This window comes from Phascolarctos cinereus, unplaced genomic scaffold (genome assembly GCF_003287225.1).
Source record: "Phascolarctos cinereus isolate Bilbo 61053 unplaced genomic scaffold, phaCin_HiC Scaffold_726;HRSCAF=1367, whole genome shotgun sequence".
Lineage (NCBI taxonomy): Eukaryota > Metazoa > Chordata > Mammalia > Diprotodontia > Phascolarctidae > Phascolarctos > Phascolarctos cinereus.
The window spans coordinates 421,994,385-422,014,543 of record NW_027556098.1 but is presented as its reverse complement, the minus strand read 5'-3'; the positions used below and the strand labels follow the sequence as shown (position 1 = coordinate 422,014,543).

The 20,159-nt window shown below is 60.1% G+C and overlaps 2 protein-coding genes across 11 annotated transcripts; both read left to right on the top strand.

The window, feature by feature from the left end:
- The first annotated feature begins 205 nt into the window (after window positions 1–205).
- HSPBP1 (HSPA (Hsp70) binding protein 1) lies at window positions 206–5,992 on the top strand. The gene is made up of 8 exons (XM_021003868.2): window positions 206–461; window positions 1,165–1,418; window positions 1,543–1,747; window positions 3,080–3,304; window positions 4,189–4,344; window positions 4,617–4,713; window positions 4,963–5,074; window positions 5,692–5,992. Exons 2-8 carry the CDS (start codon window positions 1,233–1,235, stop codon window positions 5,764–5,766), a joined length of 1,056 nt encoding a protein of 351 aa, XP_020859527.1. The 5' UTR covers window positions 206–461; window positions 1,165–1,232; the 3' UTR covers window positions 5,767–5,992.
- Window positions 5,993–6,572: 580 nt separating this feature from the next.
- Window positions 6,573–18,703, top strand: PPP6R1 (protein phosphatase 6 regulatory subunit 1). 10 transcript variants are annotated; one of them, XM_021003590.2, is made up of 25 exons: window positions 6,573–7,323; window positions 8,741–8,976; window positions 9,436–9,622; window positions 9,758–9,895; window positions 11,140–11,337; window positions 11,766–11,831; window positions 11,917–12,029; window positions 12,140–12,253; window positions 12,398–12,569; window positions 12,922–13,074; window positions 13,177–13,311; window positions 14,268–14,332; window positions 14,421–14,536; window positions 14,637–14,722; window positions 14,797–14,916; window positions 15,184–15,281; window positions 15,800–15,857; window positions 16,139–16,284; window positions 16,384–16,514; window positions 16,926–17,037; window positions 17,140–17,222; window positions 17,367–17,433; window positions 17,779–17,842; window positions 18,043–18,110; window positions 18,309–18,703. In XM_021003590.2, exons 2-25 carry the CDS (start codon window positions 8,747–8,749, stop codon window positions 18,310–18,312), a joined length of 2,724 nt encoding a protein of 907 aa, XP_020859249.1. In that variant the 5' UTR covers window positions 6,573–7,323; window positions 8,741–8,746; the 3' UTR covers window positions 18,313–18,703. The 10 variants fall into 10 exon arrangements, with proteins under 10 accessions (XP_020859249.1, XP_020859246.1, XP_020859251.1 ...); XM_021003587.2 differs by having other exon boundaries at window positions 6,574–7,323; window positions 12,925–13,074; window positions 18,043–18,703; XM_021003592.2 differs by lacking the exon at window positions 17,367–17,433 and having other exon boundaries at window positions 6,574–7,323.
- Window positions 18,704–20,159: the final 1,456 nt, after the last annotated feature.

The following is a 20,159-nucleotide window of genomic DNA, read 5'->3' as shown; positions in this document are numbered from 1 at the left end:
TCTGGGGAGGCGGCAACATCTCCCCTCACCGCCCAGCTTCGGGCAGAGGGAAGGGGCCGGGAGAACTACAAGTCCCAAAAGCCCCAGCGGAGCGGCGCTAGCAGCAAGGGAAAGGGGGAGCCATTCTGCGACTGGCAGTGAGGCGGCAGATCAGAAAGTGGGAGGGAAGGGTGTTCCGGAAGGGGCTGCGGGTGGGGAGAAGGGTCAGATGGGTACAAAATTTAGGCGTGGAGATGAGCTGAGGGGACCCTGGATCCCATGGAAGGGCGAGGCTGGCACGTGCCGGGGGCCCAGGAGAGGTGGGAGCAGCCAACCGGTCTCTCCTCCGCTCGGCCCCGCCGGAAGTCGGGGCGCTGAAGCGAAAGGGTCCTTCCGGTGAGACCTGACGCATTTCCGGCGAAGATGGCGGCGCCCATGGCGGGCAGGTGCGGGCGGCGGCGTGGCTCGTGAGGCCCGTGGAGGTGAGGCCCAGGGGGCGAGGGCACGGACCCTGGAGAGTGCCGAGGGGGCCAAGGCCTGCTTGTAGAGACCCGCGGGGGGCCCGGAGGGCGAGCGTGTCGGAGCGAGGGGGCAGAGCACTGTTGCTACGGAAGACAGCGCTTGTTGCTAAGGGGACAGGGAGGCATCTGAGCCATCTGCTGTGGGAAAGAGGGGGTCTGTTGCCATGGAGATGGGAGGCTTTGATCGAGAAGTTAGGGAATGGATGCCGAAATCCGGTTGCCATGGAGATAGGGAAGGAATGGGTCGCCATGGAGATGGGGAAAGGGATGAGGTGCTGCGTAGACAGTGAAGGAATGTATTGCAGTGGGGGGGGGAGGGAAGGGCTGGTGTTTAGAAAGAGAAAGAATGTGTTGCCATGGATACAGGAGGATGGGTTGCTGTGGAGATGGAGATGGGGATGTATTGGTCTTTAGAAGAAAGGTTATGTTGCCATGGAGCCTGAGAAGGGATGTGTTACCATGGAGATAGGAGAACGGGCCATTGCTATGAGTCGAGGGAGGCTTAGTTATTATGGAAGTGAGAAAGTGTTACTATTCTTAAAGACAAGGTAGGGGCTGGTGTAGGCACCAAAGTCAGGTACTGAGCAGGGGAGTCATAGAACCCAGTCCTGGGCCAGCCACACTCCTTTCCATATTCAGTCTTCCTATTACCCCATTTTTCCAGATTTCCCAAAACACGGATCAGCTATCTTCAGGACATCTCCCCAGCCACACCCCTACCCCATCACCCCGATGGCAGACTCAGGCTCTGGAGGGAACCGCCTACCCCTGGCCCTGCCTCCAGCCCCTGAGGAGGCTAGCATGTCTGCTTCCATGGGGAACCCATCGCATCCCCATAGCCTTCAAGGCCTGTTGCACATGGCAGTGACAGCTTGCCCCGGTGACCCTGAACCTCCACCTGAGCCCATGACGGAGGAGGTGAGGCCTGGCTGTCTGGTTCTTTGAGGTGATGTGGGGAGGGGATATTTACTTCCTTAGGTGGGCAGGGACTGGGGGGGCAAATATAACCGAGTCCCCCTGACTCCTCCTGTCCACATACCAGCGGCGTCAGTGGCTGCAGGAGGCCATGTCCGCGGCGTTCCGAGGCCCACGGGAGGAGGTCGAACAAATGAAAAGCTGTCTTCATGCTCTGGGCCTACCTACACCCCCCACAGCTGGGGAGGCTGAGCTGACAGCTGACCAGCAGGAGCGGGAGGGAGCTCTGGAGCTCTTGGCTGACCTGTGTGAGAATATGGACAATGCTGCAGGTAATCCCTGTAGCCTCCTTCTTACTTTGCTCCTCCCCCATGCCATTCCTACCTAGCAGAGGAGAAAGATGAGCTCTAGAGAGAAGCCCATGTGCCTTGGCATCACGTAGCCAGTAGTATCAGAGCTTTCACCAGATCCCAAGTGTCACAACACCGAGGCAAGATTGCTTTCTCCTTGGCCATAATTCGGTCTGCACTGTGTGGTAGAAAGAGCCTCAGTGAGAGTTCCTGGGTTCAGATCTTGTTTTGTGAGCCCGGCCACCTTGCTGCAAAGTCTGTTGTCTGGGCTTTAGTTTCTTTCCCCCTCAGAGGATTAGTTTTCTTTTTTATAAAATGAGCAGTTGGGGTGTTGGGGCTGATACTGAAGTGTCCTTCCAGGCCTGGCAGTCTACGCTCACTGGTCCAAGGTGGTCAGTAGAAGGTAACGAGCAGGTTCTGGATTGGGGTTTTGCCCTGACTCTGGGCAGAGCTTTTCTTTCTGGCCCTTGTCTCACCCCTCTGTGATGTCTGAGATCCCAGATGGCCCTGCCGTTCTGTGGCCTGGTACTTATCCAGCAGGGTGACAGGCTTTGCCCTGGAGGCAGCCAGCTCCTTTCTATGGGCCAAGCACTGTGCTCACTTCATGGGAGAAGCACCGGGGAGCGAGGATGAGGTCTGAGCCTGATGGGACAGAACCAAGGAGGATCTCCCATGTTCTGTAAGAACTTCCTCGGTGGGCTCCAAACAGAGGATGCTGGGAAGTCTGAGGAGCAGCGTGTCCCCTGCCTGGGCAAGCAGGGAAGGCTCCCATGGGGCTCGTTATTAAAGAATAGGGAGGACACCAAAGAAAGAACTATGGGCTCTGAATGCAGATCGAAGCAGACTATTTGCTCTTTTCTTTTCTTCTGTTGTGTTTTGTTTCCTCCTTCTGGAGGTTCTGCCTATTGGTTCTAATTCTTCCTTACAACATCACTAATGTGAAAATATGTTTAATAGGAACGTATATGTATAACTTAGATTGTGTGCCGTCTTGGGGAGGGAGGGGGAGAAAAATTCAAAACTCAAAAGCTGATGGAAGTGATTGTTGATAAATCAAAATAAATTAATAAAAAAGACTAGGGAAGGATCCTAAAGGGTGGGATATAGGGATCGAAGCCCTTTGCCCTACTGAAAATGTCAGTGTTCCTGCTGAAGTTGTAACTTAAGGGGAGGGAGGACATTCCAGGCCCAGAAAACCGAGCAAGGCTCTGGAGGTCCATGACCTCGGCCTCCCATCGACCTCGCTGGACAGTAACTGTGCCTATTCCCTTCGCTAACCCCTCTCCCTCTCCTCCTTTTCTTCTGGCTGCCCAGATTTCTGCCAGCTGTCCGGGATGCACCTCCTAGTGGGCCGCTACCTGGAGGCAGGGGCAGAGGGCTTGCGGTGGCGGGCGGCCCACCTCATTGGCACATGCAGCCAGAATGTGGCAGCCATCCAAGAGCAGGTGCTGGGCCTGGGCGCCTTACGAAAGCTCCTTCGCCTGCTCGACCGGGACCCCTGTGACACAGTGCGAGTGAAGGCCCTCTACGCCATTTCTTGTGAGTGCGAGGCCCCCTAGGCCCTGGGGTGGGGGAGTGGGCAGGACCCAAAAAGCTTGATTCTCCTGGTACCCCCACAGTGCCTTCCACAGGCAGGACTCCTTTCCATGGGATGTCCTGTTATCTGTAACTCCGGACTTGTTGTCCATGACCTCTTGTCTCCTTCCCTTTGTGGCTAACATGAATTTACATAAAGTGACAACTATTCATAGGTCCAAAACAGGGCTCCTTATCTTTCTCTGTTAACACCCACCCCATTACTACCAAGGGCACCCCCATCCTTGGAGTCATCCTAGACTCCTCACTCCCCCCCCCAGGTCCAGTCCTCTGCCGCACCTTCCCAACATGCCCCCTTCTGTCCTCTGACAGCCAGCCCCTGGTGCAGCCCCTCATCCCCTCACTCCTGGACCATTGCAGTAGCCTCTGGGGGGTCTGCTTGGCCTCTCCCCACTCCCATCCATCCTCCTAAGGGAGTTTCCTAAAGCTTGGGTCTGACCATGTCATCCTGTCCCCTGCTCAGTAACCTCCAGGGCTCCCAGTGGCCTCCAGGATCAAATTCAACTCGCTCAGCTGTCAAAGCCCCCTCCCAGCTGTGCGGTCTTCTTACACCCTCCTCCCTCCACACATCCTCTCGATCCATCTCTGCTCCGGGCCTTCTCTCTGGCCGTCCCCTTCCACCACTGACCTCCCTGGCCTCCCCCTTCTCCAGGAAGCCTTCCTGTGCTGATTCTCTCCACCTTCTGCTGCCTAGATCTTGTTTGCCTTAGATTGTGAGCTCCTGCCGGGCAGGACCCAGTGCCTGGCACACACACAGTAGGTGGTCCTCTTCTTTGGGAGCTGTCGCCTTTGCGGTCTGAGTGCTGACCCTGTGTTGCTGCCCCCAGGCCTGGTCCGGGAGCAGGAGGCTGGACTGCTCCAGTTCCTCCGCCTGGATGGTTTTTCTGTGCTGATGCGGGCCATGCAGAGGGACGTGGTGAAGCTGAAGGTGAAGTCGGCCTTCCTCCTGCAGAACCTGCTGGTGGGCCGTCCTGAGCACAAAGGTGGGGGGCGGGCGGGGGGCTGGGGGAGGCAAAGGGGGCGGCATTTTCGGAGCTGGGCACCAGCAGGCAGAGGGGGAAGAGAATGACTCTTAGCGTTTCTGAGGGGAGCTGGGGAGGCGAGGGTGGCACACCCCCAGGTTGGGGCCTATCTTGCCGGGAGGGTGGGCCTGGAATGCCAGTTAGCAGTGGGTTAGGCTCTGGGAAGGCCTGCCACACAGTGCTGGGCAGGAAGGGGGACCTCATCTTTTTGACCGTTTCCCCTCTGCCTTCAGGCACCCTGTGCTCTATGGGAATGGTCCAGCAGCTGGTGGCTCTGATCCGAACAGAGCACAGCCCCTTCCACGAGCATGTGCTGGGGGCACTTTGTGGGTGAGAGGAGCCTTTGGGCAGGTCCCTGGTGGGGAGGGGGAAGCATGGTCAGGCCAGGCCACTGGGATCTCGGGTCCTCCCCCTGAGGGTGGCACTGATGTTGGCAGCTCGGGGCCCCCCAGGTGATGGGAAACTGTGCAGCTCCCTGGGGGGAGGGGGAAGCATGGTCCAGGCCACGTGGGGGCCCGGGGGCCAGGTGGGCGATGGGAAGCTTTGATGACTGGTCTTCCTGGCCATCCTTCTCCCCAGGCTGGTGACAGATTTTCCCCAGGGAATCCGGGAATGCCGGGAGCCTGAATTGGGGCTCGAGGAACTGCTACGACACCGGTGTCAGCTGTTGCAGCAGCATGAGGAGTACCAGGTATGGGGCTGGGGACTCCTGCCTGCCTGGGATTCTTCTGTTAGACCTCTGGCCCTGAGCCAAGCCCCCGAGGAGACCCTGCTCCTTATGGGCACAGAGAGAGAGCTCCCTCCTTGGGGGCAAGTGAGGCTCATGTGTGGACTAGGCTTAGGACCAGCCGTGAAGTTGTAGAGAGGCCCTCATCCCCACTGGGGAGTCCTGGTGGCCTCAGAAGGCCTTCTAGCAGGCAGGGCCCTGTCCTCAGGTGGGGACATCAAGACACTGAGCAGAGGCCCAAGCTGCGGAGCACACGAGGACCCAGAAGGCCAGGCATAGGCCAGGGAGGTCCAACAGCCTGGGGCAGGGGCAGCTGGATCACATGCCAGGAGCCCTTGGAGGGCTGGAGGCCTCCAACAACGGGGAAGTCCACTTCCTGCCCAAGATGGCCAGATTGGGGGGAGGGGCCTCCCTGAGGACCCTGGCCAGGGATGGTGCAGAAGGGCCCCTCTGAGGACCATCCCTTTTGCTTGGAGTCTGTAGGCAGGGAGCAGCTGGTGGACTAGCCCTAGATAGGCAGCCCCCCCCCCCCCCCCCCCCCCCCCGCCTGGGGTGCCCATGACCCCCCTGCTTCCTTCCAGGAGGAGCTGGAATTCTGCGAAAAGCTGCTTCAGGTGTGCTTCTCCTCCCCCACGGATGACAGCATGGACCGGTGAACGCGGCTCGCGGGAGCCCCCCAGCACTGGAGCCAGCCCTGCCCAGTGGCTCCCTTCCTGCAAGCCCGGCCGCCGAGCCCGAGGCAGGGGAGGCGGCAGCCTGGGCGCCCCGGCCCGGGAGGTGGGAAGCCCCCTGTTCCCTCTCTCCTCTGCCTCCTCCCCTTCCCGGGCGCGCCCACCCCCCTTTTCGTTCTACCCTGGCAATAAAGGTGTTTCTCCCTCCCTCCTTCCTAGACTGTTACGTCTGTGTGTGGGGGCGTGGGGGGCTCAAGTGGACCAGAGCGCCCTTGGGGGAGGGGCCGTTCGTGCTGCGGGATCCCCGCGCGCTCCTTGTACGTGATGGGGCTCGTGGTCCAAGGCCCCGGTCCCAAGCCACTCTGGGTTTAGGGGCAGTGGGGGTAATTCCTGCAGCCTTCTGGGAGGTGGTGGAAAGGGCGGGGCAGGATTGCGGGTGGGGGGGCGGTGGTTGATAGTGGAATTGACGCGCAGCCCAGGCGTGGGCGCAGAGGGAGACGCATACGGATGCGTACCACTTCCCGGGAGGGTGGGAGTGCAGGGGGTGAGGGAGCGGTACATGGGCGTAGAGCGCCTGCGCTGCAGTGGAATGCGGCTTTATAAACCCCCCTCAGGCGGCGGGGCAGCGGCCGCCTTTCCAGCACGCAAGCGCAGTCGCGTGTTTGGGTAAGGCAGGGCCGAAGGGATGAAGAGCGCCTGCTGGGCGCGCATGCGCACGGGATCTATGGGCTGAGAGGGGTGGGCTGCACCGCATTGCGCTGAGCTCTCCGGGTCTTCGCCACGGGGGATTGTGGGAGACCGTGGGGGGCAGGGGAGCAGGCAGACTCGCTGCGGCAGACGGGCAGGCAGAAGCTGCGGGGACAGAAAGCAGATAGACGCCACGAAGCCTCGAAGAAAAAGGATAAGGACCCGACCCGCCTGCCTGCGACCTCCTGGGGTCACGGGAGCGGGAGAGGGGAAGGAAGGGGCGTCTCCCTCAGGCTCTCTTTTATTGGGCGCGGGGCTTCGGCAACTCCGCAGCAATTTCCCCCCACCCGCCCTTGCATCTGCGCGTGTCTATCCCCGGGCCCGCGGAGCTTTTCTAGAGCGGCTGCGTGAGATCCCCTCCCCCCTTTTCTAGCTTCAGGGCGCCTGCGCATCAACTCCCGCCCCTTCCCGCCCTCTCTGCGGCTTCTCTGCCGCGCCTGCGCGCCAGCCATTTTGCTGCCGTCTCTCGGCTCTTTGCCTGCAGAGGCTGCAGACGCAGATGCAGGGGTGGCTGAGGCGGACGCAGGAGCGAGAGCGGAGCAGCCGCCGCAGCCCCGGCCCGGCCCCGGCCTTGAAGTCCTGCACCCGCGGGAGGCAGAAAAGGAGCAGGAGGGCGGAGGAGGCGAACTGCCGCGGGCTTCCCCCCACCCCGAACCGCGCGGCCCCCCCCATCGCGCGGCTGCTTAGGGCGCCTGCGCGAGCTGGGAGCGTGCGCCCACTTCCCCGCCCCGCCTCCTCCCGAGGCGCGCGCCCCGATGTGCCCCAGGCTCGAGCAGCCGCCGCCCGCGCGCCCAGGTGGGTGACCCCGCTCCTTGCGCTGAGGGGAAGACTGAGGCACCGCAAGGGTTTTCCGGGAGCCGGGGCTGTTCCGGTGTCGAGACCCCGTGGGGAGCAGAGGAGAAATGAGGCGGGGGAGCCTGGGGGCTCAGAGGCCGCCCTTCGTGGAGGGCGGGGCTGGGGCTGCTCGGGCCGCTGGGGTACGCGTGTGTCCCCTGCTGTGAGGGGGCTGGGGCTTCGCCCGTCTCCCCCGCCGTGGTCCCCGAAGTTTCCAGGGAAGGCGCCTGCACCAGGGGTTTCTCTACCCCCAGCCAGCGAAGGGCGTTCCGGGGGAGGCATTGAACGTCACCCCCAGTGGGAGCCTCGGTCTTCTGTGCCAAACCACTTCCCTTTTCTCAATTCTCCGGCCCCCGGGTGGTGGTGCCCTGGGCACCTGCTTGGGGTGTATCTGCTTGCCCCGCCCACCAGGAGCTGGGGTGGGGGTGTCCTGGGAGGATGCTGGGAAGTCCCCCTCCCCACGCCTCCCACATTGTTCCTATCCCCGGCCTGGCATGCGCGGTTGCTATTGGAAACGCTCTTCATCGTGTTCTCTCCTGGGATCTGACTGGCCAGTGCTGAGCAGCCGGGACCCCTGACCCAGCTCCATTTCGGGCGTCTTGGTGTGGGGCCACTGCCCGCGGGGATCGCCCTCCCACTTTGGCGAGTGGCCTGGGGCAGCTCTTGTGGGGGTGCCCCCGCCGCCCCCTGGGGTCAGCACAGGGGGGTAGGGGCAGTGGTGGTCGCCGCCCTCAGGAGCCGCTGTAGCTCTCGATTCTTTGGTGCTAGAAGCTTGGGGGTGGGGGGGAGGGTTTTCCCCATTCTTGACCTGGGAGGTGTTGGAAAGGGCTGATGGAGGAGCCTTGGAAGCTTAAGGCAGCTTGCTCAGGACCAGGACTCGAACCCAGGGTATTTCTTAATGCAAACGTGATGATTTTTGTCTGAGTAGGGGTCACTACTGCCCAGCTGGAGGTGAGGGGCTAAGGGGGTCCAAGGCTCTTCCTTCCGACCTGTGTCCTGGCACGACCCCCCTGGAAGCCAGCACACACGCATATACACACACACACACACACACACACACACACACACACACACACACACACACACACACACACACATATACACGGCTGTGACTCAGGCTCTCAACGGTGGCTCCTGGCTTCCTTTCTGCAGTCTCCTCCCCATGAGATTTTGTGTTGGGACGGTTGGCCAGAGTGAGTCCCGGCCCAGGGCCTTGTTCTGGGGGCCTCCTTTGATCTCTGCAAACATTTAAAACTCCCTGGGGAGGTGGCAGGCACGTGGGGTGGCTCCTAAGAGAACCTGCTTGGGCCAGGTCCCCCCTCTCTTCCCCGCCCACCCCCCACCTGCTCCAGGCTCTTCTGTGGTCACCTCTCCGCAGGGCGTCATGTTCTGGAAGTTTGACCTGCACACCAGCTCCCATATAGACACGCTGCTGCAGAGGGATGACCTGGCCTTGGCCGAGCTTCTGGACGAGGAGGACGTGCTGCAGGAGTGCAAGGTGCTGCACCCCAAGCTGCTGGACTACCTGCTGCGGCCGGCCCATCTGCAGGCCCTCGTGGACTGGGTCACGAGGGAGCCCCCGGCCGCCGGCGGCAACGAGCGGCTGCGGTACAAGTGAGGCCCACCTGCCCCGCCAGCCTCATCTTGCTCTGCTTCTCAAGTAGTAGAGAAGGCCTGAATGCGCAGGTCCTGGGTTCAGATGCTGATTCTGTGCTAGCTGGTCAGGTCACTTTTCCTCGCCTCCCATCTAGCTGCCTTTCCTGCCTTTCCCCTGTGTCCTGCCTGGCGGTGCTGGGACCCTCACAGTGGTGTAACTGTGGATCCTGCGATGCTGAAGGAGGAGGGAGGGGGCCTCACAAGTTAATGCCTTGTTTTGGTCTCTTGGATCTGCTCCCCCCCCCAAGAGAGGTGTTTGTAACAGTGGGAGGTTGAAGGTCAGAGGTCTTACAAATTGGGAAATGGGAGTCCAGAGAGGTGGCCGAGGGCTGTCCTGGGACGGGCCCTTAACTTTTACTTGTCACAGAGGTGGATGTGCAGTGTCAGTGGCCTGAGGCTGCCACTTCCCCCCTCCAGGTACCCCAGCGTGTCCTGTGAGATCCTGACCTCCGATGTCCCCCAGATCAATGACGCCCTTGGAGAGGATGAGGCCCTCCTGGGCCGCCTCTACGGCTTCCTGCAGAGCACAGCCCCCTTGAACTCCCTGCTGGCCAGCTTCTTTAGCAAGGTCATGGGAATCCTGATCAACCGGAAGACGGACCAGGTGGGTCCCCAGAGGCCCAGTGAGGGCCTCACATCAGACCATGACTCGAGGCGCTCATTCTGGGGGTCTGAGAAGAAGCGGGAGGGGTCCGTCGAGGGGTGGGTCTGGCCAACGAGATTCTTCCTTCCTGCTCAGATCGTGTCCTTTCTGCGGAAGAAGGCCGACTTTGTACCTTTGTTGCTTCGTCACATTGGGACGTCGGCCATCATGGACCTGCTGCTGAGGCTGCTGACCTGTGTGGAGCAGCCGCCACTGAGGCGGGAGGTCTTTGAGGTGAGCCCCACTTCTCCTCTCCTCCCCCCTTCCCTCTGCCCCTCTTCTTCCTTCCCTCTTCTTCCTGCTCCATCTCTCTCTCCCTTCCCTCTGCTCCTCCTCCCCCTTTTCCCTCCCCCATCTCCCCCTCCTTCCTCCTCCATCTCTCTTCCGCTTTCCTCTACCCCTCCCTTCTCCCCCTCCTCCCTTCCCCTTTCCACTTTTCCCTGTCCCATCTCCCTCCCATTCATAATTCTTTCCTGCCCCGGCTGCCTGCGAGCACCCCCTGGTGGAGCCGCAGCTCTGTGAACTAGCGGGTGGCCCCTCACTGCTCCTGGGGCGGGGCTACCTCTTGCTCTTTGAGTCAGGGGTCACTCCTTGTCTTGGCAGTCAGAGTCTCTCCCAGTCTGGAGCTGCTGACATTTTGGCCTTTCCTTGCTATTCTCTTGCTGACTTTGCTTTGGCCAGTCTCTGTCCTAGCCCCAACGGGGTGAGGGGAGGTTTTTCTTACTTGAGGGTCCCAGGTGGGGGGACAGGGAGCCTCAGCCTCCCATCTGTGGAGGCCCTTAGAGCTCCGGGTGCAGGACGGTGTCCTTTCGTGTGTTTGGGGGGTCAGCGCTCATCTTCTTCTTGAGCCTTCTCTTCCTTAACTTCTTAAGTCTTCCTGGAGCCCTTTCTCAGATTACTGACTTGTGGAGCTGGAAGCCCACTTAACCCGTCAGATCTTTTTCACATGAAATTAGCCACTGAGTGTCTTCTATCCCATTTGGAGAATGTTCCTCTTTGAGCCTTCCTCTGTATCAGGGCTTAGTCGTTCTGGAAGGTTGTGCTATAGGACTCCAGGGATTCTGACTCCACCCAGCTCCGGGATAGCTGTAGGTGTGAGGCGTGCACGGTGTGCGCGTTCCTCTTGGCTGCTGGTCGCACTTCAGAGGCCTGAGATTTTGGGAGGATGGGTGAGGTCCGTGGCCAGCCATGTGCCCTCTGCTCGCCCTGATTCTTAGATACCTTAGCGGTCCTGGACTGCATGGTTATCATGGGAGCCCCCGCTGTGGTGGGGCTTTTGCCGTCAGCCTGCACCCAGGCGGGTTCCCTGCCCAGCCTCAGTAGCTGAGGGGATGTCGTGGAGGCTGCCCTGTCCTCACCCGTCCCCTCAGGCGCCCGTCATCTGTCCTGTAGCCGGGTGGACTCTTCGTTTCCGGCTGTGGAAACCTCAGCCTTTTTCTAAGGAAGCCTTTTTTCATCTTCTCTCCGTTCCTCTCTAGTTCTCTCTCGTCCCTTCTCGTCCTGTAGGATTGAGAGGGAGAACAAGGTCACGCTTCCTAATAGCCAAGCTGATGGCCAAGTGTTCAGAGGTCACAAGCAGCCGAGGCCAGGGTTTGAGACCAGGTCCGAGCGCTCCACGTCTCCTGAGGGACGGCATAGTGGACGTGAGCCCTGACTTGGCCGTCGCTGGGACACCTGTATGTCCAAGAACGTGTGGGCAATGGCTAAACCTTGGCTTCCTATCTGCAAAATGGGGCTGAGCATCTACTCGGTCCCTCCCCAGGCTACCAAAATTAGACTGGTCTCCCCTAAGGGCCAGGGACCACGTTCTCTGAGTCAGGCCCTTTGTCATCATGCCTGTTTTCGGCGTGTTAATGTTTGCAGAGCGTTTTGTTAGAGCAAGTCCGTGAGGGGATAGCATCCATTGTCTTTTTTAAGAGAATGGGGATGTCTGGCTGTGGATTAGAGGTGGACGGGCCCTTGGCCCGGGTCTGACTCCCACATTCAGACTGTTTCTGGGGTTCAGATCTCTGGTGGGCAGCTTCCTGAGTGGGGAAGGTGGGGGGGGTCAAGAGGCGTCTTGGCTTTGGGGGCAGCCCAATCACTGGGGTCTCTTCTCTCCAAGTGGCTGAATGATGAGAGGATCGTGCAGCGGCTGGTTGACGTGATCCACCCGGACGGGGATGACACTGTGAGTCCCCCGAGTCCCCTGGCGGGGTGGGAGCTGGGGAGGGTCCCGTCACTGCCTCACGCCCCCGTCATTGCTCTCACCTCAGCAACACTCCAACGCGTCCCAGTCCCTTTGTGACATCATCCGTCTGAGCCGGGAGCAGATGCTTCACGTGCAGGACGGCTCTGAGCCCAACCGACTGCTGGCCACGCTGGAGAAGTGAGTGGCCTGGGGCGCTGCTGGGGATCCCTGGAGCCCGCTGTCAGTCAGCCCTTGCCCCCGCCCTGGGCCTTGCGGCAGGCCCTCAGTGTATCCCTGCCCCCATCCAGGCAGGAGACCGTCGAGCGCCTCCTCAGCAACATGTTCCAGGGGGCCCAGAGCGAGTCCGTGATCGTCAGTGGCATCCAGGTCATTCTGACCCTGTTGGAGCCTCAGAGGCCCAGGTGAGGGCAGTGCTGAGTCCCAGGTCCTGCCCTTATGAACGAGGGCATTGGCATGCACAGAGCCACTCTGGGTTGTCTTCTCTGGGCGTGTCTCCGCTTCCCTCTCTGTGCCTCCTGTTGATGGGCTTTCTCTTGACTCTGCAGGGCAGAATCCGGAGGTGGGGGCAGCTTCTCCTCCAGTGTGGATGGCCTGCTGGAGCTGGTGCCCCCGGGGGGCCCCAAGAGCCTCCCGCCCAACCAGGCCAACCTGGGCACGCTGAGAGCCCTGAGGCAGTGGCTTGGCCACTTCCACCAGCTGCTCCTGGAGCCCCCCACAGTGAGCCAAAGGCCGGGGTCTGGGGGGCGGGCAGTGGGGTGGGGCATGGGGTGGTGCGCTCCTTCCTCCTCGCAGGTGAGGGGCCCAGTTCAACTCTCTGCAAGGTCCTCTCTGGCTCTAACATTCTATGATCTATGATTAGAATCACAGAATTTCAGAGTTGGAAGGGACCTCAGTGCTTACGCGGACAGCGAGCAAGCAAGAGCGTGCCAGTGAGACGGCCTTCCCTGATGGTCCAGGAAGCCCGCCATTGCTGCGGAGTCGGGTGTGGGGGGAGGGAGGGGGGCGGTCCACTAGCCGAGGGAAGCCTGGGCATCCGGCCCGATGATCCTCTGGTCTTCCCACCTTTTAGCAGGAGACTCTGCGCACGACCTGGGGGAGCCTGCAGCCCCCATTGGGCAGGATGCGGCTGCATGTGGTGAAGCTCTTGGCCAGCGCCCTGAGCGCCAACAACGCGGCCCTGACGGGAGAGCTCCTGGGAATGGACACTCTGAATGCTATGCTGGTGAGCGGGGCCGTGCCGTGCAGGCGGGCCGGGGGTGGGGGGAGGGCGAGGCCTGCTGTGCCCTGCTCCTCCCCCAACCGTCTCCCTCTTTCCCGTCTTCAGGACCTCTTCTTTACGTACGTGTTCAATAATTTTCTGCACTCTCAAGTGGAGACGTGGGTGAGCTGTGTGTTGAGTGCCGCGGCAGCTGGAGAGGATGGGCCAGAGCTCCTGGTGCCAAATCCTGCAGTCAGACACGTAAGTGTGGGACCAAGGTCCTCTTCCCAGGTCTGCCCACCCCCCCCGGAGCCTTTCCTGGCAAGGCCGCTGCCTGCTCGGGACTCCTGGTTCTGATCTCTGCTGTCTGAAGCGATCTGTCACGTCCCCAGTGGTGATTCTCTTCCCAGACGTGAGACCGCGAGGCGGGGCAGCTGCAGGGCTCCGTGGAGTGCCAAGTTCAAATCTTGCCTCTGACACTCACTGGCTGTGTGACCCTGGGCAAGTCACTTTAGTGTGGCCTAGAGAGGAAGTCTTGGTGTCTGTGAATTGCTTACCATCATTGTCTTTCTTGTAATCACCGTAGTTCTGCTGGTTACTGGGATGGTGACTGACACGGGTTAGTACCCTTGGGCTCCTTGGGTGCCAGGCCCTCCTAGCAGGCCTCTGGCTCTGTGTCTGAGACCCTTGCCGTCCCAGGCCACTGACCACCAGCTCCCTTCTGTCGCTGTCTCTGCCCCCCCCCCCGGTGCTTTCTCTGCTCTCCTCTTTGGTCACTCACAAGCTTCTTCCCAACTTGCTGATTTCTGTTGAGGGCACCAGGAAGCCTCCCAGTGGCTCCTGGGAGAGGCAGTGCAGCTGTTGCGCTACCCACTTTGCAGATGAAAAAGTAGAGGCCCAGAAAGGTGACAGGCTGAACACAAGGTGTAGTTAGGAAGGAATCCAGCTAGGAATGAAGCACTGGCCTCCATTCAGTTTAGCATTCTCACTGGGCAGATTCTCGTAGTTTCTAAGAAGTGAGTGATCTGGGGGTTTTGTGTTTCCCTTTTTGGGGACCTTCTTCTCCACCCCCTCTTGGGGCCCTCTAGCCTGGCCTTTGTGCTGGGGGCAGGGTCCCGTCTGCCCGCCCCCTCCAGTCTCCCGGGCCGTCGCCTTCTCCTCTCAGCTTCCCCTCCTGGCCTGCTCCCCCAACCCCAGTCTCCTCCTCTTTCCTGTAGTTGCTGCAGAAATGCCATCTGGTGCAGAGGATCTTGGGCGCCTGGGAGGAGAACGACAGAGTGCAGTGAGTGACCGGGGCTGGGCCAACCCCCTCCTGGCCCGCTCTTGAACGGGGATCGGGGCGTGGAGCTGAGCGGCCTGTCCATCCGCAGGTCGGAGGGCGGCCCGAGGAAGGGCTACATGGGCCACCTGACGCGCATCGCCAACGCTGTGGTGCAGAGTGCCGAGGAGGGCCCCAATGCTGCGCTGGTGGGGCAGCTGCTTCCGGGTGAGGGGCCGCCAGAGCAGGAATGGGGTGGGGAGGAGGGGGGGGCGTGGCCCCCCAGAGGTCAGTGTTACATCTTCCCTCCCCACCCCCCATGGAGCAGAGCTACTGGGGGAGCAGCAGCAGCTGTGGGAGAAGTTTGTGTCGGGGCCTCTGTCTGAGATCAACCAGAAGAACATGGTGGACCTGGTGAGACTGGGGCTGGGGGGCCCTGTTCCTGTGCCGTGTCTTCTGGGGGGGACTTCTGACTGAGGTCCCGACAGGTGCCCCATTATTCCCTTCGCCACGCCCAGGTCAGCACCCGCAACCTGCACCCCTCCAGCAACGACAAGGACGAGCGTCTGAAGGGCTTTGACTTTCCCCAGGAGGCCGTGCTGCAGCAGGTGAGGCAGGCTCCCTGCTCCCCCTGCTCTCTTTGCTCCTTTTCCTTTTCCCCAGCGTCCAGGCCCGGGAGGGCCTTTGGGGGTGGAGAGTGAGGCCGGCCCGGGAGGGCAGAGGAATGCAGGGCCTCCGCCAGGGTCAGGAGCAGGAAAAGGCCTTGGGTCAGGCCCCCAAGGCTGGATTGGGTGGGCAGGGCCTTGGCTCAGGCCCTCAACCGGCGGGGCCTCGGCCCGGGCATCGTGGCCCAAGGCGGTCCTTCTTCCCCACAGGCCTTCGTGGACTTTCAGGTGCAGCAGATGACCTCAGCCTTTGTGGAGCATTTTGGTTTCAATGACGAAGAATTTGGGGAGCAGGAGGAGAACATCAAGTGAGTGTTCTTTCAGGCTATGGGCGGCTCTTGTCTCCCTCCCTTTCCAAGGGTGGCGCTGGATGCAGTGTCCTCGAACCCCTCCCCTTCCCCCATGGGGGGGGCCACAGACCTGGCCCCTGCTCTTCTGGGCAGGGAGGGCCACCCAGCCAGAGGACACCCATTTACCGATCATTTCTGAGGTTAAAGAACAGCTCGGTGTGCCTTTGCCTAGGTCTTCTGGGTGGCCTGGGAAGCGGGGCTTTCTCTTTGGGCCATGAGAAGGAGGTGGGGGAGGGGGGAGGGCAGGGCAGGTTGTGGTGGGACAGGTGGGGTGGGGGAGCTGGCCGCGAGGAAGCCGTGGACATTTCCTGACCCCCTGTCCACGCACCTCAGGTCCTGGAAATCTTGTAGGCTCCTGATGGGCCGGGCACTACCCTGTGCCTGGCTCACTTGTAGGCCTTGGGCGGGGGGGGGGGGCGGGGAGGGGAGGCCAGGACAAGGGGCTCTCTCAAACCTTGTTCTGGCCTCTCCTCTAGCGCCCCCTTTGACAAGACGGCCAGTATCACCTTCTCCCTCAGTGCAGATGACAAGAGCGTGAGTGTCAGCCCTGCCCGGGGTGGACTGGGAGCAGGACATCAGGGTCCCTGGGGGTAGGTGGGGGGTAGGCAAGGGCACCTGGCTGGGTGGGGGGTGGAGGACAGGTACGCTGTGGTGTGATGAGGAGCCAGGACACTCCCCCCCGCCGCGAAAAGCCTTGGGTGGGCATCTCCAAGCGGCCATTTCCATGAGTTCTCCCGATGAGTGGGGGGGCTGGGCTGGGGGCTCTCAGACGTGGGCAGGGACCAGAAGAGAGCCAGCTGTGGTGCTATCCCCAGCCCAACGCCAGCCTGTTTGAGCTCTGCTGTAAGGAGCGGCTCCATCAGTTTGACGAGGATGACGAGGAAGGTCTGGGCTCAGAGGACTCGGATGGGGAGGATGCCGTGTGGCAGGCCGGACGGTGGGGCCAGGCCCACAGCGTGTGGTGAGTGAGGCCCGGGGCGGGGGGGCGTCCTGGCCCGGCTGTTTCTCCAGGAACGGTCCAGACTCAGACATCCGTCATTTTGGTCTTCTCTGGTGATAGGAGCAGAGGCAGCACAGACAGCGAGGAGGAGGAGGAGGAGGAAGATGAGGAAGTCGGTGGGACCATGGGAGGGCTTATCCCATCCTCTTTTAACTTTTCCAACCAGGAGCCTCCTGGGATGCCTCCCCAGGGTAACGGGCCCTAGGGATTCTCTCTCCAAGGGCTCTCGGGACTTGTCCCCAGACAGACATGGCACCCACCATCTGCCCTGTAGGAGATTGTAGTCTAATGGGGCCGGGGCGTGAGGGCACACGTGAACGGTCTGAATGAAGGGCTCAGGGATGGCACCCGAGAAGGGAGAAAGGTCTTTCCACAGAGGATGCAAAGGGCTGGCTTGGGCCACTGGTCAGCCAGGCTGGCCGCCGTCCAGAACGGTGCTGGAGCACAGGGGGAGGGGGAGGTGCACATCCCTCTGGTGGAGCCCAGGAGGGAGCCCTGAGTCCAGGGGTGGGGGCGGGATCGGCTGGTGTCAGAGGCCCTCGGGGGCCATGCCCTGGACGTCCCCGAGGTTGGTCTCCTCACACCCTCATCTCTGCCTGCAGGGCCGAGGAAGCATATCCCTTTCGACTCTGTGCCTATCGGTACCTCTGTGGGCTGCTCCTCTGACCCCCCCTGTGGCCATGTGGCTCAGGGTGCTGGCGCCCCGTTGGACAGGTGAGGCCCAGAGAGGGAGGTCACAGCCTCCAGCTGTAGGGCCTCGCCCTGACCTGTCAGAGCTGTGTCCTCAGCGGGGCCTTCTGTCCCCTTCCCCTGCAGAGTAAAGGACCCCTCTCCGCACACCGCCGCAGGAACGCCTCAGGAATCGACAGATGCCAGTGTGTTGGCCTGCCACCGCCAAGGTGACCGGGGTCTTCCCTTTCCTCTGGTCAGGATAGGAGTGGGCTGGGGTGTGTAGCCTCTGAGGTCTGGGCACCAAGGTTTCTGACAGCTGGTAAGGTGGTGGTCCTGAAGACCCTGATTGCTCCCGTCCCCTCTTCCTGCAGCTGCCGGGCAGACCGCAGCCCCTCGCAGTGAGAGTCAGGAGCTTCCCAGACCCCCCTGCCAGGACAGGTGAGGAAGGGTGGCTGTGGGCTGTAGGTCAGCATTAGTGTGTAAGGCGCGTTCGTTGTGGTGAAGGACTGTTCTTATCTCATTCTGGGAGGTAGGAGCTGTTCTTGCAATTCTAGAGAACAAGCTGAGGCAGGCAGATTAAATGACGTCTTCCGGAACCCCACTCGAGCCCAGTTCTTCCTGACTCAGGCCTGTACCTAGCAGGCAGTGAGCCTGGAATTTCCCATGATGCACCAGGCATCACGTTAGCTCCGTCAGCCCCCAGGCCCAGCGCAGACTGGTTGAGTTGAATGAGGGTCTGGGGAAGGGGGCGAGGTGGCTCACCAAGGTCTCATCTCTTATTAGTGAGCTGCCAGTGCTGCCCAGTGGTCCTGCTCCAGGGGGGCCCACCTGCCTCTCTGAACACCAAGTAAGCAGCAGTATTGGGAAGGGGGCAGAGGGCAGATGGGGGGGGCAGGATAGGACCCTCTGCTCTTACCTATCTTTTTGCCCAGATAACCTTTCGGGGGGGGGGTCATCATCTAACAGACCACCGCCCCTCACTGTCCTGTCCACATCAACACTGCCACCCCCATCTGTTGTGTGTCAGCCCATTCCCTTCCTTCCCAGCACTGGAGTCTCCGTGCCCCCTTCCTGTCCTTTCCCCTCGGATCTTCTTGGATTCCTGAAGAGAGAAGGTTGGTGACAGAGACCCACAGGGAGTTCTGTCCCTTGAGCTGGCCTGGCTGGGAGCGAATGCAGGGAGTGGTGTGTGGGCAGGGAGAGGTTGGTCTGGATCCCCACCTGCCCCTCCCCCAGCCCTGTTTGCACTGAAAATGTGGGGAGTGTTGACTTTGGAGAGATGGAGTCTGATAGATGTGTTCTCTCTTCTCTAGATAGTGGAGTTAACAACAGCAGCTGAGAAAGGCGGGGGGGGGGAAGGAATTTGGGGGAGTCCCACAGGAAATACAACAGGTGTTCTGTGCCCACCGCCACTCCAGAGGGCCGCCCAGGCCTCGGAGGCTTGAAGAAGGCCCCAGAGAGAAGACTGCCTTGCTTTGTGGGATGGGGTGGGAGCCCTCACCCCTCCCAGTTCCCCCATCGTCTTTGGGGATGGGGTGCTTTTCTTACTGCCCCCCAAGGACCCTGGGGGCTTCAGGATGAGCGTATGCTCCAAGTTGCTGGGGCTTTGGCTCTAGCTGCCAAGTGGCCTTGTTCCTCCTTGCCTGGCCTGTGTGTTAAGGCTAAGCCGTTTTCATATTCCTGACATAAATAAATATTTAAGAAGGTTTTTGTTTGCTTTTGTTCTGCAGGCTTGGAGGGTGTGTTAGGAGTTAGGGGAGTAGAGTAGGAGCCCCATCACAGGCCTGGATGGGGCCTTGTTGCTGACTAGCCACAGCGTAGGGCCCAGTGGCCTGGCCCTGGAGGAGGGATGCGAGCTTTAGTGGAGAGGACAGAGGAGATGGAGCTGACGTCTTCATTCCTACTCTGCCTCTGTGTGCGAGGTGTTGGGAGGAGAGAGCTCAGTTGCTTGGGTGGAGTGTGCTGATGGGATGAAAATGACCGTACTGCCTTTCCAACCTAGAAAAGGTTTGCATTCTAGAGCTGGGGAAAAGTGAAATTCATCCAGAGGACAAAAGGTTCAGAGTCGGGAGAGTGGGAAGGAAGGGCCTTGGTGGTAACACAGCTCAAGCAGCAAAAGGTAGTTAAACTACGTGGTACCGGCCACAGAATAGGAAAGTCTGTGGCACAGATTGGTGTAAAATGGACAGGTGTGATGTTTGATAAATGAGAAACTCAAAACCACTGGTAAGAGGACTTGGTACTTGGCAAAAGCCGCTGGCGCTGGCAGAAATTAGCGTCGGATCAGCATCTCGAAACAGAGTCGGTGATTGGCCCAAAGGGGTGGGATCCCTGTGTAGGGAGCATGCTAAGTAAGGAAAGAAGTCATGAGTGGCTGTGGGAATAGGGAGAGTTCATGGTTACGGTGGGTGGTAGGACTGTGGGAAAAGGGAAAGTTCTCACAGGCAAAATCAATGTGTTTTTTCAATGTGAAGGGGAAGTCTAGGGGAGAAGCCTTTGCATCATGTTCTGGTGAAGGTCTGATTCTAGATTAGGGCTTCTTGAACTTTTTCCATTCGTGACCACTTCCTTGCCTCTTCAACTGGCAGTCGTGACCCCCAGTTGAAGAAGCGCTGTTCTAGATAAATATAAGGAAGGGATTCAGATACAGGGGAATGAGAGCCATTCCCCAATGGATCAATTGTCAGTAGACTAGTGGTGTCAAAGGAAGAAATCTTTGGAATGCTATTTTTGAAATGCTCTAAATTGGTAATTAGGAAAATGCACTTTAAAACACCTGAGGTTCTACCTCAACCCATCAAATTAGCAAAAAGGAAAAGGAAAAAGGTAGTTGGAGCAGCTGTGGGAGGACAGGCCCGTAAGTACTGCTGGGCCTGTGAATTGGAACACTGTGGTGGGAAGAAGTTTGTAACAATGCCAATGAAGTCACCAAGCTGTGCATAATCTTTGACCTAACGATGTCTTCACCAGGCCTAGACTCCAAAGGCACTTCACACAAGGCCTGGCACGTAGTAGGTGTTCAGTCTGTGCTTACTGACTGCCTGAAAAAGACCCATGTGTACAAAAATACTGTTGTTCAGTCCCGTCCAACTCTTAAAACCACATTTGGGGTTTTCTTGGCAGAGATACTGGAGTGGTTTGGCCAATCCCTTCTCCAGCTCATT